A 16506-nucleotide genomic window follows, 5' to 3' on the forward strand; every position below is an offset into this window, starting at 1 on the left:
ATAGGAGCTCATTAGCTCCCTGCTAAGTTCATTTTGCTCCCTACCCTCTGCTGGCTTAGACAGCAATAGAGCAATAAGAAAAAAGTTAAGGCCCTGAAGCCAGAAAAAAACTTAGGTTGTTCTGGGGGATGAAGGAACACCAGTGATGGAAGGCGAGGTTGGAGAGGTGGACAGAACACATCCATCCTGCAGAGTCTTTCACGGGCCGTGGTACGTGTGTGAATGAAGTGCAGTGATGCAAGGATGTGATATAAGGACCCTCCATCAGGACGATGTAACCCCCAACATGAGTGGGACCCTAATAACAGAGCTTCCCCATCAACAAAGCAGAAATCTACTTAAACAAATAGATAAATCCGCAACAGTCCTCTTTTGATAATTAACTATATTAGTGTGAAATCAATGATGTTCCCCAAATTGTATTTGTTGATGTAAATGAGTTTTTTCACAATCGCCCCTTCCTGCCCCTCTTTTTTTTAGAATCTGGAGATTAAACTCCATGAAGTGCCTGTGGTTATAAACAAACAAATGGACAGAAAAACAGGACATGGAAGTCCTCAAAAGCACTGTAAGCCCCGTGACCTAATTGACAGCTATAGAATTTATAGACTGCGCCAACCAACAACTGCAGAATAAACATTCTTTTCAAAGGTACAGGAACATTCAACGAGATAGACCATATGCTGGGCCATAGAACAAGTCTTGATTAATTTGAGATCATGCAGAGTATGCTCCTTGAACTCCAAGGGAATTAAATCAGAAATGGATTTTTAAAAAAATCCCTCTGGCCAGCTCTGTGAGGACTAGACCACAGGGGGGCCAGTGAATAGACCTTCCCAGAATTGCAGAGAAGCTGTAATGGTGCCTTGGAGTCAGAGTGAGCCAGTGTAGAGGGAGAGAAGTGGGCAGAATCACAGGTACTTGGAGGCAGAGTGGGTGGGATTTGCTGCACACTGGATGTGGCTGGGAGAGGAGGCATCCAACCTCTCGGGCTTTCCCTGTCAAGTCTTTAGACATTTCATTGCTCTGCGGATCAAGTCTAAATTTGTCAGCATAGCTCCTTTTCGGGCCCTGCCCACTTTGCCAGCCTCATCTCTTGCCACGCCTGGCTCTCCTGCTGTAAACCCCAGCCCCACCAAGCAATTTGCCATCTTCCCATGGGCCATGTTCTCTTTTGGTCACTGGGCCTTTTCACTTGATGTTCCATTTAACTTCAGTACTCTTTGTCTAGGTGTTCTCTAACTTACCTCTCAGTGGAGGTGTCACTTCTTCTGGGAAGCCTTCCCTGCTTTCACTCCAGACTGGTTCAGGGACTTGGCTGTGTGCACCTGTGCTGCTCCTGTCATACCCCGCACCTCACTTTGCTTTGCCTCTTGGCTGTCTCCCCATTGAGTCTCCCTGCAAACAGAGAATATGCCTCATTCTTTCACTGTTGCTACCATATCTCCTGCTACTGCTTGTTACCTGGGCTGTGAGTCAAGGAATGTAGCCCTCATGACAGGGGGATGGTAATATTATCGCATAGAATTGACTGAGTCCTCACCATGTGTCTGCCAGGCTCTTCGCACACATTATCCTATTTAATCATCTCAGCGGCCTGTGAAATGGGTTACCAGTCCCACTAAAAAGATGAGGAAACAGGCTTGGAAGGCTTAAGCATCTTGCCCAAGACCACACAGTTAGCAATGGAAACAGAATCTGACCACAGGAATGGTGCCCTCCCCCATCCACGGGATCGATTTCCATGGATTCAGTTACCCGCAGTCAAGCACAGTCTGGAAGCAGATGGCCCTCCTTCTGGCTGTCATCAGTAGGTCAGTAGTAGCCTACCACCAAATCTCAGTGCCTGTATCCTTCACCTCACTTCATCTCATCACATAGGTATTTTATGGTCTCACGTGCAAGAAGGCTGAATACAGTACAATACAGCCAGATATTTTGAGATAGAGAAATCACATTCACATAACTTTTATTACAGGATATTGTTATCTTTATGTTATTATTACTGTTGTTAATCTCTTATGGTGCCTAATGCATAAATTAAACTTTATCATAGGTATGTACAGTGCCTAATTTATATAAATTAAACTTTATTGTAGGTATATACGTATAGGAAAAAAACAGTATATACAGGGTTTGGTACTACCTGTGATTTCAGGTATCCGCAGGGGTGTTGTGTGTCTTGGAATATATACCCCGCAGGTATGGGGGACCCAGTGCAGTTCGATTTCAAGCCGCAGACTTTCAACCACCAAGTTGTACTGTCACGGTCGGTGCGCGGTAATAAGCTTGCTGCCTGTGGCCAGCCTTTGGGCCTCAGCACCGCCAGCCGGCAGGTTTCACTGAGGACAGCTGCCTGGGTCGGGGCGGTGACTAGAGCAGGGACAGGAACACCCATCAGAACCAGCAGCACCATGTACAAATAGCTATTGTGTGCCGCCTTTTCCCCCTGACTTTTCTAAAAAAAAAAAAAAAACAAAGGGCTCATTCCTAGTGCTGACTGATTTCCATAAGGGAATTAGGATGGCTGATTTTATATGCTTTCACTCTGTATGTCAGTATTCCTCTTCCCACTATCACATGGGTAAGTGATCCTCTTCAAATTAATCCCAGCAATAATTGCTGCACGATTAGCATCCACAGACACCATGTTATATAGGAAGCGTGGGTTATTTTTTCCTGGCTTTTTGTTTTTTCAGATAAAGATGAAAAGGCCTTCCTTTTTTGCCTGTTTTCAGTCAAGGTAATAAGTGGATTATGATGTCAGAAAGCTTAAAGATTTCATTTCTTCTCTGCTTGACTCTGACTATCAAAAAGGCTTTTCATGGTCGACACACACATTTTGAAGTGTTGTGAGCATTGATGGGAATAGTAACTAATTGCATTTGACCTTTTCAAAGGGGAAAACAGAGCCTTCTTACAGTGACAACATTGTTACTGAATATTTACTATTTTATTCATATTTAGTTTAAAAACTACAGTTTAAAGAAGTTTGAAAAGGAAGGAAATAATGAACTAAAATGAACTGTTAGGCTAGGATCCTCTGGCATGTGTCCTTGGTGGTCCAAATCCTGAAGTCTCATCATATACTATGCTGGTGAAGAGCAGAGCGCGTCCCCTTCTTTTTGCCTGTGGGAGTCTAAATCGGTCCACTGCTGGGGAGGTAGTTTGGCAATATTTATTATATTTACAAATGCATGTATTCTTTGACTAAGGAATGATATTTTAATGAGTTTAGCCTACAAATAAACTCACATATGTTTGAAATGAATTAAAATGAGGTTTTTTGTCATGATGCTGTTTATAATGACAAAAGCCTGAGGATAATGTAGTAGTTCTGCAGTAGGTGGCTAGATAAATTATGGTAGTCACATAATGCAGTGCTGCACAGGCATGAAACAAAATAATACATAAATCCTTTATGTTGCTGGTATGTAAAGTCCTACATTATTTCATTTAAAAAAAGGTAAGTGAGCTGATGATGTGGTGCATATGCTATGCTGTCATTTGGAGCATAAAAGGGGGAAGTTGTATATGCATCGTTATTTATTCTTACATGCATAAAATATCTCTGACACAATGCAGAGAAATCCAGTAATACTTGTTACCCCTAAGAAGAGGCCCTAGTCAGTGTAGCACAGAGAAGACAAGCAGTGACTCTATAGCATCTTATTATGCTGATGGACAGTGACTATAATTGGGCATGTGGGGGGGACTTGATAATATGGATGGATGTTGTAACCACAGTGTTGCTCATGTGAAGCCTTCATAAGATTGTCTATCAGTGATACCTGAATAAGAAAAAAGAAAGTAAGAAAGAAGACCTAGTGACAAAAGGACAAGGAAGAAAAATTTGTCAATAACTTAATACAGTTCTATTTTTTAACCATAGTCAATATTTACTAAGTTAAAAACATAAAGAAATGCCATATTTCATGTTTAGAAATTCCTCTAAAAAGACACCCCTTGCAATGCTGTTTATCATACTAAAAAGGGGGGGCAATCTGCATGTCAAATAACAGGATATTGGTTAAATAAAAACTTATCCTATTTAATATTGCTCTGATTTTATAAACTTCTGATATACCTCTGTTGCCTTTTTCTTTCCTGATGAAAGATGCTGCCTGATCATAATGGGATACCTCCAGCCTTCACATCTTTTTGGTGTTCCTTTTCTAGACCTTCCTCAACTGTTTATGTTTTCCTTTCTTTCTTCAATGATGGGTGGTAACACTTTTATTTTATTGGAGAAAGTAATGATGACTTTCACAGTAACACTAATTTAGGGCCAAGAAAAAAATAAGGGTAATCAAGTCAGTGAGCTTTTGGGGACATGTCTGCAGAACCCTTAATTGATTAAAACGTTAATACGATAGGCTGTTATTCAGGCCTTATTAGATAATCAGCCATAAAGAGAAATGTGTACTATTTTATATGGGTTGAAATAGCTTTTTTCTTCTCTGATTCTATAATTCTAAATTAGTTTTTTATTGGAATATACCATATAGTCTCTTGATCCCTTAAATGCATTCTAGAAAGTGACTTTATCTTGCTATGTTGTTATTAGCCAAAGTCCGGCAATCATTAGTGTTATTTGACACATGAACTTGGACAGAACATGTTCCTATGCTTTATCTTCACAGTTTTTCTTCCCACTAAAATAAGATAGCAGGACGTCGAGCCCTTAGAATGGTCTTGGGCATGCAAAACATCATAATTATATTTGCATGTGATACATAATTTGTATTTTACCATGCATTTACTAATACTATTGTAGTGTTCGCCTTACCTCCATAGTATTCTGGAGTTGTGATGAAAAATTTTAAAAGTCAGCAGACTATTGCTGGTCTGTGGTAAAGTTTTTACCTTTCCATGGCAATGTAAGAGGAAAAAATTAAGAAAATGTAGGGGATTGTTTTTTTAAGTTTGTGTATTGAATTTAAAGGATTCATCCTAATTCTGAAATTAGGATCTTCCATTTTTAAGATGAATGTCATGATAATCTTCTTCATTGAAATTGTAGATGATCAGATTTTTAATTTCATTTTACAGGTTTGTAAAATCTATTCCTCTAGCAGATGAAAGAAAGATAAATCTGTCACTAATCATGTAAGCTTTGAAATTATTCAAGACTGGACTCACCGTGATGCCTGTAACATACAACACCTGTGTCCATCAATTTTAAATATTGGGGATCCCAATAGATTGTTGTTTTAGCTCAGGCTATCATAACAAAATACCATAGGCTGAGGGGCTTAAGCCACAGACATTTACTTTCCAGTTCTAGACGCTGGAAGTCCAAGGTCAGGGTGCCAGCCTGCTTGGGTTCTATGAAGGCCCTCTTCCTGAACTGCAGACAGTCTCCTTGTTTCCTTACGTGGTAGAGAGAAAGAAAGCAAGTTCTCTGTGTCTCTTCATATAAGGGCATTAATTCCATCTCATGACTTAATTGAACCCTTATTATCTCCTACAGACCCCATCTCCAAATACCATCACAGTGGGTGTTTGGACTGTAACATATGAATTTTGGAAGAACACAGACATCCAGTCCATAGCAACGGTTGTTATGGGGTTAGGATGATGTTAGGCCAGGGATCCAGGAAGATTCAAATCTGTTCTTGGTTAAGGCTACGCCTAAATTTGGGGAACAATGGAAAAACAATACAAATATCACTATTACTAACTGAGGTTTTGAAGGCTCAAACCCCAGGACAAAATTGATAAGCGAAGCAGTTAACACAGGAGAACTCATTTACCTAAGTTGGCTGGCTTGAATGATCTGCAACAGAGGTTAAAAACCACAGCCCTTGAGCCAAGAATGTCTATTACATTTCAAAGGGTTGAAACATATCGACAGAAGATTTAGTAACATGTAGAAATTATATGAAATTCATGTTTTAGTGTTCCTTCATAAAGTTTTATTGGGACACAGCCGTGCTCATTATGTACACATTGTCAACAGCTGCTTTCACACTACAATAGCAGAGTTGAATAGTGGCAACAAAGCCTATAATATTTATTATCTGACCCTTTAAAGTAAAAGTTTGCCAAAGCCTAGTCCACAAGCAAAGCTGGCCAATGACTTGCTCTGCCTATTCCTAAGACTAAATCTTAGCTGAAAGTATCATTTCAGAAAGATGGAGGCTCATACCCATCAACACTAGAAGATATGTATTCAGAGACAGAGTGTTTACCCCAAAGTCTGGCATGAGCTGGTCTAGCGATTGTCCACTTCAAGTTGTCTAATGCCAGACCTAGCTGTTCCAAGAAAAAAAAAAACCAAGTGAGAAAGACAGATGGCTTTAGTGCAGATGGAAGTAGGAGAAAGAGCCTCAGTTAATATGCTGATGTTTCATCACTTCATCCCTTACAAATAGAGTTCAGAGTCCTGGGACTGGGCCCATCTAGATCAAGATTTGTCTTCCTTTGAGTCTTTACCCCTTGATTAATATTTATCTCTCAAGTCAAAGGAGAAGGGAGGAATGGAAGCTAAGAGTGGTACCCTTTCTAGAATTTAACATTAAATGGTGACATTGGTGGCACTGTTGTATCAGGCCACTTCCTTTGTTTCTGACTTGGTCTCGTTTTGTTTTCTCCCTCCATCCAAATACACACAAAGGTCATTTTAAAGGATGTGGACTCACTTCTCTACGTGGACACTGACGTTCTCTTTCTGAGACCTGTCGATGACATCTGGAAGCTTCTGAGGCAATTTAATTCCACCCAGCTTGCAGCCATGGCCCCTGAGCATGAAATCCCCAAGATTGGCTGGTATAGCCGCTTTGCCCGGCACCCTTTCTACGGCTCTGCAGGAGTTAATTCGGGAGTCATGTTAATGAATTTAACTCGTATAAGAAGTGCCCAGTTCAAGGTAAGGAAGTACTTAATATTTCTTTGTTAAAAAGCTAGGAATTTGCTTTTTCAACAGTGACTTTCCTGAAGTGTCAGTGTGGTGATTTTGGAAGTAGAGGAACCAGGAAAGAGAAATGTATTTGGGAAGTTATGAAATATTTGTTTGTTCAGGAAAAGCCCAGGTGATAATGGAATTTAAAGCTTCAGTAGAGTTACCATTCAAGAATATTATGTTACATTGCTCATTTCCATAATGTTTGAACTCTGTGTGTATCCAAGACTTCAAAAACCATGGAAAATTTCTTGGAATTACCCGAGGGATATATTTACATAAGTACACGGAGATATTTGTACAAGGCTGTTCATGGCCTCATCTTTTATCCTAATAAAGAACTGGAAAGAATGTAAATGAACATCAGTGGAGAAGCAGTCAAAAAAGAAAAAAGGATTCTCCTATTAAGAAGAATTAAGTCAGTCTGTAAGTGAGACACACAAGATATCTTAAAAATATTAGTGAAAAACTTAAAATGTAGCAAAGCACGATACCATAAGGCACCAGAGTGTGAGTGATCCTTTGTGTGCCTTAGAAATTTCCAGAAGACTACCTAAGAGACCATTAATTGTTAACTGTGGATACCTCTGGGTGAAGGGGGGATGGGAATGGTAGGAAGATAGAGGAAGAGTATTTCTACTTTTTTATTTTATACCTTTGTGTGCTGTTAGAATATTTAGTCTGTGAACAGGTTGCTTTTACTTTAAAATAAGTATTTTAAAACAAGGAGGAAGTGTTTTTCCTTAAGATACCTTAATTCTGCTATCTGTATTTTGTTCCTTCACTTCAGAGGCAATAATTGAGCGTAAAGTAGAGAGAGGTTCAATTCTAGGTACGGATTTCTGAGTGGAAACCATAGCCCCCTCTACCTGTTCCTGGTCCATCTGGCATCCGTGGGCACATGGGGCTAACCTCAACAATTTACAGCTCTAGTCTGTTTCGTCCTCTGCCTTGAGTCCAGCAGGACCCCCCTCTATTTGCTTCCTTCCTGGGGATGTTGGGAGAGTCAGTTTCTCTACATTGCTTTGCAGTGGACCAGATGTATTTGCTTTGCCTCAGCTGCTCTGATGGTGTTCTCTTTTCCAGAACAGCATGATTCCAACTGGCTTGGCTTGGGAGAACATGTTGTACCCTCTGTACCAGAAGTACAAGGATGCCATCACCTGGGGAGACCAGGATTTATTAAATATCATTTTTTATTTCAATCCAGGTAGGTTCTCTTTGGAGAATGCCATTCGTGTAGTAGTACACCCACCTCACCCCACAGAGCACATTCCGGCCTGGTCTGCTACTGACCACACTGAATGGTGTCTGTGTCCCTGTAAAGTGGGCCCTTTCCTCCACCCCCCAGGCATCTCACGGAGGCGGGGCCTCGCGCTGCGGACACAAAAGGCCAAGTGTTGAAACCTCAAACACTGGACTCCAGTTTTCAAGAATATCTTTTAGATGTTGCAATTTTAGATGACATTCTTCTAAGAAGTACAGTCAAACTAATGGGAGGCACAGAACTAAATGAAAACATTATAATCCAGGCATGAGGCCCTCCAGACCTGACAGTTGCTAGATTGAAGGGAACTGATTCTTGGGGTCCTTGCAGTGAAGTGACTTGTTCAGGTTAGAGCCTAGAATAAGGACTGTGACTCCCAAGTCCCTTTTTATGTTCATCTGGGGCAAAGGAGATTCTTCTTATATTAAGCTAGTGATTTGATGGAGTTGAGTGAGGGAAGAAGGGAGGTGAAGCTTTCTGGTCTGTATTTTTATATCGCCATCTAAAACAACTGAAAAGTCCTTCTTTTCCTTCTTCTTTGCAAAACCTTATTCATGTCATCTGAATCAAAACCATGTCTTCTTCCCAAGAGAGATGTTGGGGAAAAAGCAGTCCTCATGCCAACTGACTGAGGTCTTTCCTTTGTGTCTAAAAAGCTGTGAAGTAGAAACTCCTCTTTGTAAAGACTTCCACTTGTGATTGCATGTTAACCTGGAAGCACCTACTATGTACCCTTTTTCTCCCCCAAAACTCTGTAATAAAACCTAATCTCATGTCTTTGCATCCAAAAGAAAATCCTGGGGGAAAAAAAAAAGGTTCAGGCAGAGTTTCTGGGAGAAATTCCCAGGACTCATTCATCAGGCGAAGGGACTATCTTGGCTGTTCACTTGTGGTGTGTTTTAATCTGTTTTGTTCTGATAGTAACAGGGAATTTAAAGTCTGTCCGCCTCTTTTTGATTCTTAAGCAGATTTCTTCTTTATTCTAGATGTAGATGTATAGGTTAGGACTCTTGGCTGAAAACAGAAGACTCCCGGGGTTAGTCCAAGCACAAAGAATATGTTTTTATAAGCAAACAGGTATCCTGTAGACACAAGAACAGGAAGGCCACCAGGCTTAGCCCAGGACCTGAAGCAGGACAGGGAAAATGACAAGGACCCCAGGCTGGACTTCCTTTCTCCCACTGAGGCTGTTTATTCTTCCCTTCGTAGACTCTGTTTCTCTGCTCCTCAGGTCTCGAAGCAAAGTATTGAGGCTTCATCCACTAGGTCCAGCCACATGAAAAGACTAGCTGCACCCCAATTCCAAACTCACAGGAAGAGAATCAAACGGTTCCTGCATCTGTCAGCTAGACGAGAGCGTGGAGCTAGCAAAAAGGGCGGACCTCTCTTCTTAACTAAGTGCCAGGAGCTGTTCTAAACATAATCTTATTTAATCCCCACAGCTCTGAGAATATAATCCCCATTTTACAGACATAGATACCACAGGACAGAGAGTTAAAGACTTTGTAGCATTGCTAACGAGCACCTGAGCAGGGAGCAAATCCAGGCAGCTGCACCTCCAGCCCTATGTGTTTGGACAAGAGGGGAAGCTCTTGGGGGATACCCTAGAGACCGGGCAGACACCCCAAAATGTGTATCTCGCCACTGCATTGTTTCTGTCCTTTAAATATTGCATTTTCTTCTCTGTTGTGTGTCTAGTACGATCTCCCATAGCCTCTGTCTGTCCATATTCTCAAACTGAGAAATTCAAAAGATTCACACATTTGCCTCCCCAGAAATCCTCTCAGCCTGTTGCAGATTATTTGAGGACATGAACGGTGAGTAAATAATACTTGGAGGCAGTCATAAGCAGCTTTGCAATTAGATGTGAGCCTCTTGTCTTTAACTGGTGCTGAAACCAGCTGAATTTAATGGCCTCTGCACCTCCCATCTCAGATCCATTGAGTATAAGAATACCCTAAAATAATGACGAAGTTGTCCTAAATCCTGGTTCTGAGCAGTACCAAGTGAATAACAAAGTTTTCTAGCTTTAGATGATCTACATAGGGGAGCCCCTTGATTGTTCTTTGTGTGGCATGCGTTTGATGTTCCTTTTTCATACATTATCCAGATACTTGATTAAACGTAAGATCTTTGAACTGAAATCCAGTGCTGTCACACTGAAAGTTTTTTCTTTGTTCATAGTGATTGTGAGCATTTTCTGTAAACCAGAAAACTATTTTTGAAAGAAAGATTGGTGACCTCTGTCTCTGGAAAGGAGAGGAAGACTGGCCCCCTACACAGGGGATAACATGCTTCTTGTGACGAGTCTTGGCATTGCCACGGGTGAAGCAATGCACATAAGACCTGAGCACATGCCTGGAATGTTGTTATGAGAGCCTCCTGTATCCAGTAACGCCACTTTTAAAAATGTGTTTGAAAGTCATTAGGATACAAATGTTTTTAAACTCATGCTCTGATGAGATAGTAAAGGCATGTGGGTGTGTAATTGCAGTGCGGGGTAACAGACTGACTCAAGAGGAGGCAGCTAAAGCCCACAGGTAGCTCAGCACTCAGGACATTTCCTGGCAGCTGAGCCAGCATAGCTTCTTCAAGGGGTGGAAGCCTGAACTCATATCTTTACAGGTGAGTTGGAGTCAAGAGCAGAGTTCTATAAAAAGGGTAAATATGACACGGGTCATAAGAGATCCCTATGGAGAAAGATGTTCTTTGATCAATGTGTTTAAGGTTTTTAGGGAATATAATCTCACTCAGGGCAACTAAGTAAAGAACCAGAGGGTGGTCCCAGGAACATCACACCAGGCCTCATGAGAACTAGCTGTAGATAGCTGCTGAGGGCCAAAGCTGATTTCTGCATCCCTCAGGGGCCCCGCGATCTCTGTCATCTTTGCTTTTCTCCATGCCTATCTGATTCCACTCTCAGCTTTCTCTGTATGCACATGGCCTACCCCTGAGTCAACACAACCTTACAAGCCCCTAGCCAATGATGATGCATGTTTGGTAACAGGCCCATATGTTTCCTAATTCAATTTCTTGCAAAAAAGAGAGAAAGAGAGAGAGTGTATGCAATTGGCCTGGCCCAGCCTATGAAGCCCAGCTATAAATCAGTTCTCTTTGGAGAGGGAGACTAACCTTGATGCAATCTTCAGGGGCCAGAGGAACAAGGTCGTGTCATTTTCCTTCCTTGCCCACAGCCCACTTTTATAGAAATTGCCCCTGAAGAAAGGAAATGAAACCAGCCAAGTATAGATGACAAGTCAGGGCATCGAGCAGGAATAGAAACAGTAGGATTCCATCCACAGGGAGAGAAAAGAGCTGAATGCCCATGATTGCCATAGATTGCCTGCAGACTATACATATGGCATGATGCTAGGGGCCTGAGAGGGGCTTGATGGGACCCCAGGGAGCAGGACACACAGTCACATGGGACAAGCTTCTTCAGTGGCCCAATCAGGGCCTTGCTGTCATCCTGCCGGGCCCCCTGGAGCTCTGCACTTGCGTGTGCAACACTGTATACTCAGCCCACCCAAAGCCCCCAGCAGCTGGCAGTCATGAGTGTGAGTGGGGTTGATGGACCCAATTATTTGATATTAGCACTGTTCTGGGAAACTGCTAACAAATCACTGTTTTGGGAATCTGGGAAGTTCATGAGCTCAGACGTAAAGCATAAGAATGAAGACTGTGGTATCATTTGGAGAAGGGGTTGTGTCACAGCACAAGGCTTTACTGCCTTAAATGGAGTTGGTCGTCAGAGGTGTTGATTGGTTGAATGAATGGAATTCAGAGAATGAAATGGAAGAGGAAGACCACAGCAAGCAAAGCAGGGAGAGAAAGGAGAGAGCAGAAAGATACATGGGGTGGAATAAGCTGTAAGGTTTCATTCACGTGTTCATTCAGCAGATATTTTGGGGCACCTAATATATGCCAGCCACAGACAGAAGAGACAAAGTTCCTGTTTTCATGAAACCTGCTGTTTATTTGGAAGAGGTAGACTTCCAGAGCATAGCACCTATTCATTCAAAATCACAGATTGTGATAAATGCTATGAAGGAACATGAAGGGTTAAGAAAGATGATCAAGGCTTGAAGGAGAGGACAGCTTCTTTAGATTGTGTGATCAGGGAAGTCTTCTTAGAAGAATTAATTGCCTTTTTCTGGAACAAGGTGCATTATGGAAAAAGGAAGAAGAGGATGCTGGGAAAACTCATTTCCAGAATAAGACATTAAAAAACAAACAAACAGAGACTATTGATAATGCAATCAAACAGCGTCCATTCTGTTAACACAGTATTACAAGCAAGTAGCAAGCCTGTTGCATCATGAAGTTAAAATGATCAGGCATAATCTTAGAGACCCCCAACAGTATAAAATAATCAGGAATGCAAGAAGCAATCATTTCACACAGTACTTTACAAATAGTTAGGAGGGTCTGGAAATAAATGTAGACTCCTGAAGGGATCACTGAGAGATTTCATACACATAGATAATCAGTTAATGAGCTTCTTTTTCTATGCAAAATGCAGAAAAACTGCAACTACCCAGGTCTGAAGAGAGGTTGGGTTGAAAAAACATTCTACAATAAATTGCAGTGGTTTGAGGCTTTGGAGATTTGGAATTTTAAAACCACTCACTGTATTATTTCCTCAAGAGCAGAAAAATAGCCTGAACATTTCACCAGGCTGTCATTTTTAAACGTCAGATTTTGACAGCCCTGATAATCTTGCTTAAAATAGATCCATTGATCATGTGCCAAATAACCACCATTCATCCACTGTTTCCGTTCATCACCTGATCTGCAAAGATTGGCCGTGTTCAGCCCACCCCATGATGTTGGTTTAGCCCCTCTCCTGCTCCTTCTCCCGTTACCCAAATGGATAATCATACAAAATGTACCTGGGAAGACACATGTGTTATTTGAAGCTGCTCACACCTGATTTCCCAGTCTTTTGGTAGGGGCACCCCAGCTTTCTCAGGGGATTGATTCTTCCCTTATTGCAATGCCCCAACTTCTGCAAAACCAGTCACACTGTGTCCTGGGAACCTGAGTCGGGGAATCCAAGAGCAGAAAGTAGCCAAGCCTGGTTCATCATGGCACTAGTGTTGAAAAGCTGCCATTAATTAGTCTCCACCCCCTAGATTTCAAGAGCTGCCCCACTTCCTGCCCCAGTTCAGCTTTACCTCTGATCTTATGAGCTACCCATCTCTTTCCAAACGGAAGACTTTTTTTCTTTCTTTTTTCCTTTTTTTTTTGGCTTCCCAAGCTAGAATCAAAGTTGGGTTACTTGCAAGCTAATACAGATTTATATGTCTTGAATATTTTAGGTCAGAGCAGTCTATTTATATGACAGTTTTGCTACCCTTCTCTCACCCTTTGAAGAGACTGAATTTGCCCCAGCAAAATCACATGGCTTATCTTTTCTAAAACACAACTCTGATTCTTTTTCTCCTCCACAAATGCTCTTCCAGGCCTCTCTTTCTGACTGTCAAAATCCCATCCTTACTGTCTAAGGCTAAGCTTAAGTGGCACTTCATTGAAATGCCCTCCTTTCTATGAACACTGATAAAATGTATTCATTTTGACTGCCCTTTACACCATCTCCTGTACAAGAGTATCGGTTCACCAAGGACAGGAACAGTGCCTTATCATCCGGTGACCCCAGTGCCTTGCATGGTGTTGAACAGATACTTGCTCCGTTACATGCTCAATGTGTTTTACATTTCTTCCTCTGGCCACTCTGAAGGAGAGTGTAAAGATGTGCACTGATTTTTTTGGGAATCCAATTTCATATTCAAGGTTCAACAGCTGGGGTTCTTGGCTGGTCTTTTGAAGATCTGTAAATCCCTAAACTTGCAGGCAAATATTCTTATATCTACCCAGTTGTAGTTTTCCAAAGATGGATTCTGAAGCTTTCATTAGATTCTCAGAGAGATCTGTGATCCATGAAAGGTGAAGAATGACTGGGGAAAAAAAAAAAAAGAATGACTGGCCGCCAGCGTGTCTTGAAGCAGTTGGAGTAAAACATTTATCACCTATGTGTAGTACATCAAGACCTCTATTGGGCCTGTTTAATTTTATGTGATCACGTTTTATTCTTCCAGCAACCTTAATGACTAGTTCTTATTATAATCATAACAATAAGAATAATTCATACTGCTTATATTCATTGTGTGCTTTCTACTTATCAGTTGCTTATATATATGAACCAAGTACTTATGTATATGAACTCATTTGATACTCCCCAAAATCCTCTTGGACAAGTGATATGTACAATTCTCCCCTACTTTACAGATGATAAAACTGAGGCCCACAAAAATTATGTAATTTTCTTGAATCCATGCAGCTAGTGGCAACGTTCCTTCAGACCCAACAGGTTGACTACAGAGTTTGCTCTCTTAAGCACTCTGCTATTAGGCCTCAGCTCACATGTAGTAAAGCTGGAATTCAAACCTAGATAATGAATAGCTGTTGATTCACTCAGTGTATTTATAATCCCAGAGATGGGTTCTTGGCTAATTCATTCAGCAGAGAACAGTAGCAGGTCTTTAAGCCAGGACTGCAAATACAAATACTCATGCAGGTGTCATAAATGAGCTGTGTGACCCATGGAGTGACAAAAGGTAAAAACTGATCTGGAATCAGACACAATTCAAAAGCACAAAAGGACTTTTAGATATTTTTGCTTGTATAATATTCACATCCACCCTCTGCACTTATGTGCAGAAAGTCCCATAGCTAATACAGCAGTTGGGATTCAAACCTAGAGCACTATGCTCTCCTATGGAGTATGTATATATTATGTATCTCCTAAGCTATGGGTGTGGAGGTGAATGCAAATAAGAGAAACATCAGGTGGGATGGAGTCCTCCTGAGAAAAGAAAGATCTTGTCATGTGTTGTGAACGGTTAGGGATTAGAAGGTTCCTGGATGTCACTGTGGCCTGTAATGACTGAGTGGAAGAAATGGTAAACACAGTCTGCCAGAGGGGATGCCTGCCGATCTGTTTATTCTTTGTGACCTACTTATACTTTGCCTTCCATCTTGAAGCTTTCTGTGAGTTAATTGCTAAGCCATGATCCTCTCCATGAAAAGGGCTGCCATCAACCAAATCAACAAGCACAGCTTTAAGGTGCTTTTCTGACCAGGATAACAGATTTTTTTTTTTTTTTTGAGAGGGCATCTCTCATATTTATTGATCAAATGGTTGTTAACAACAATAAAATTCTGTATAGGGGGGTCAATGCTCAATGCACAATCATTAATCCATCTCAAGCCTAATTCTCGTCAGCCTCCAATCTTCTGAAGCATAACGAACAAGTTCTTACATGGTGAACGAATTCTTACATAGTGAATAAGTTCTTACATGGTGCACAGTACAAGGGCATTCATCACAGAGACTTTCAGTTTTGATCACGCATTATGAACTATAAACAATCAGGTCAAATATGAATATTCGTTTGATTTTTATACTTGATTTATATGTGGATCCCACATTTCTCCCTTTATTATTATTATTTTTTTTATTTTTAATAAAATGCTGAAGTGGTAGGTAGATGCAAGATAAAGGTAGAAAACATAGTTTAGTGTTGTAAGAGAGCAATTGTAGATGATCAGGTGTGTGCCTATAGACTATGTGCTAATCCGAGCTAGACAAGGACAATAAAACATCCACGGGTGCAGAAGCTTCCTCTCAAAACAGGAGAGGTGAGGTTCTAAGCTTCACCACTGTTGTTCCCCGATTTCTCACCTGATGGCCCCCCTGCGACTGTGCCTGTCTTAGGTTGTTCCTCCCTTGAGGAATCTTACCCTTCTCTGGCTAACCAGTCATCTTCCAGGGCCATACAGGGAAATGTAAAGTTGGTAAGTGAGAGAGAAGCCATATTGTTTGAAAAGGTTAGCTTTTTACTTCTTTGCAGATTTATGCCCTGTGGCTTCTATGCCCAGCACTTGTCTCGAGGTATCTTTACCACCTGGAGGAATTATGATGCTCAGTAAATTCGATATGAGGCACGAATTCTATTTAAGGGTTGTAATTAGGAAGGAAGAAGAAAAGCTATAGAGGTAGCATATGGAAGAAAACATGGGAGGATTGATTATTTCTTTAACATATCTTCTTGTAGAGTACCTTAAGCATGTATAGGTTTTAAACTACTAACTAACTTGCGCACACATATTAACATAATAGGAATACGGTGACATAAACAAAGCAAATCTATAATTACCAGCCACAGGATAACAGATTTGCTCTCACATTCTGCTGTGCTCTCCCGTGGGGCCCTTGGCCTGATCACCGATTCACAAAGACCTTTGATGGACACTCCTCAACCCAGGCCCTTAA

At 41.2% G+C, this 16506-nt stretch overlaps 1 protein-coding gene across 4 annotated transcripts in view; it reads left to right on the forward strand.

The window, feature by feature from the left end:
• GXYLT2 (glucoside xylosyltransferase 2) overlaps nt 1-16506 on the forward strand; it is a 71893-nt gene that overhangs the window by 45415 nt on the left and 9972 nt on the right. For all 4 annotated transcript variants that reach the window (XR_012128971.1, XM_017652218.3, XM_073230915.1 and 1 more), the window contains exons 4-5: nt 6620-6871; nt 7991-8114. Coding sequence is in view for 3 of the 4 variants with exons in the window: in XM_017652218.3 (XP_017507707.2) it covers nt 6620-6871; nt 7991-8114 (376 nt within the window). In the remaining variant the exon portion in view is untranslated. The remainder of the gene's footprint in view (nt 1-6619; nt 6872-7990; nt 8115-16506) is intronic.

This window comes from Manis javanica, chromosome 3 (genome assembly GCF_040802235.1).
Source record: "Manis javanica isolate MJ-LG chromosome 3, MJ_LKY, whole genome shotgun sequence".
NCBI classification, from domain to species: Eukaryota; Metazoa; Chordata; class Mammalia; order Pholidota; family Manidae; genus Manis; species Manis javanica.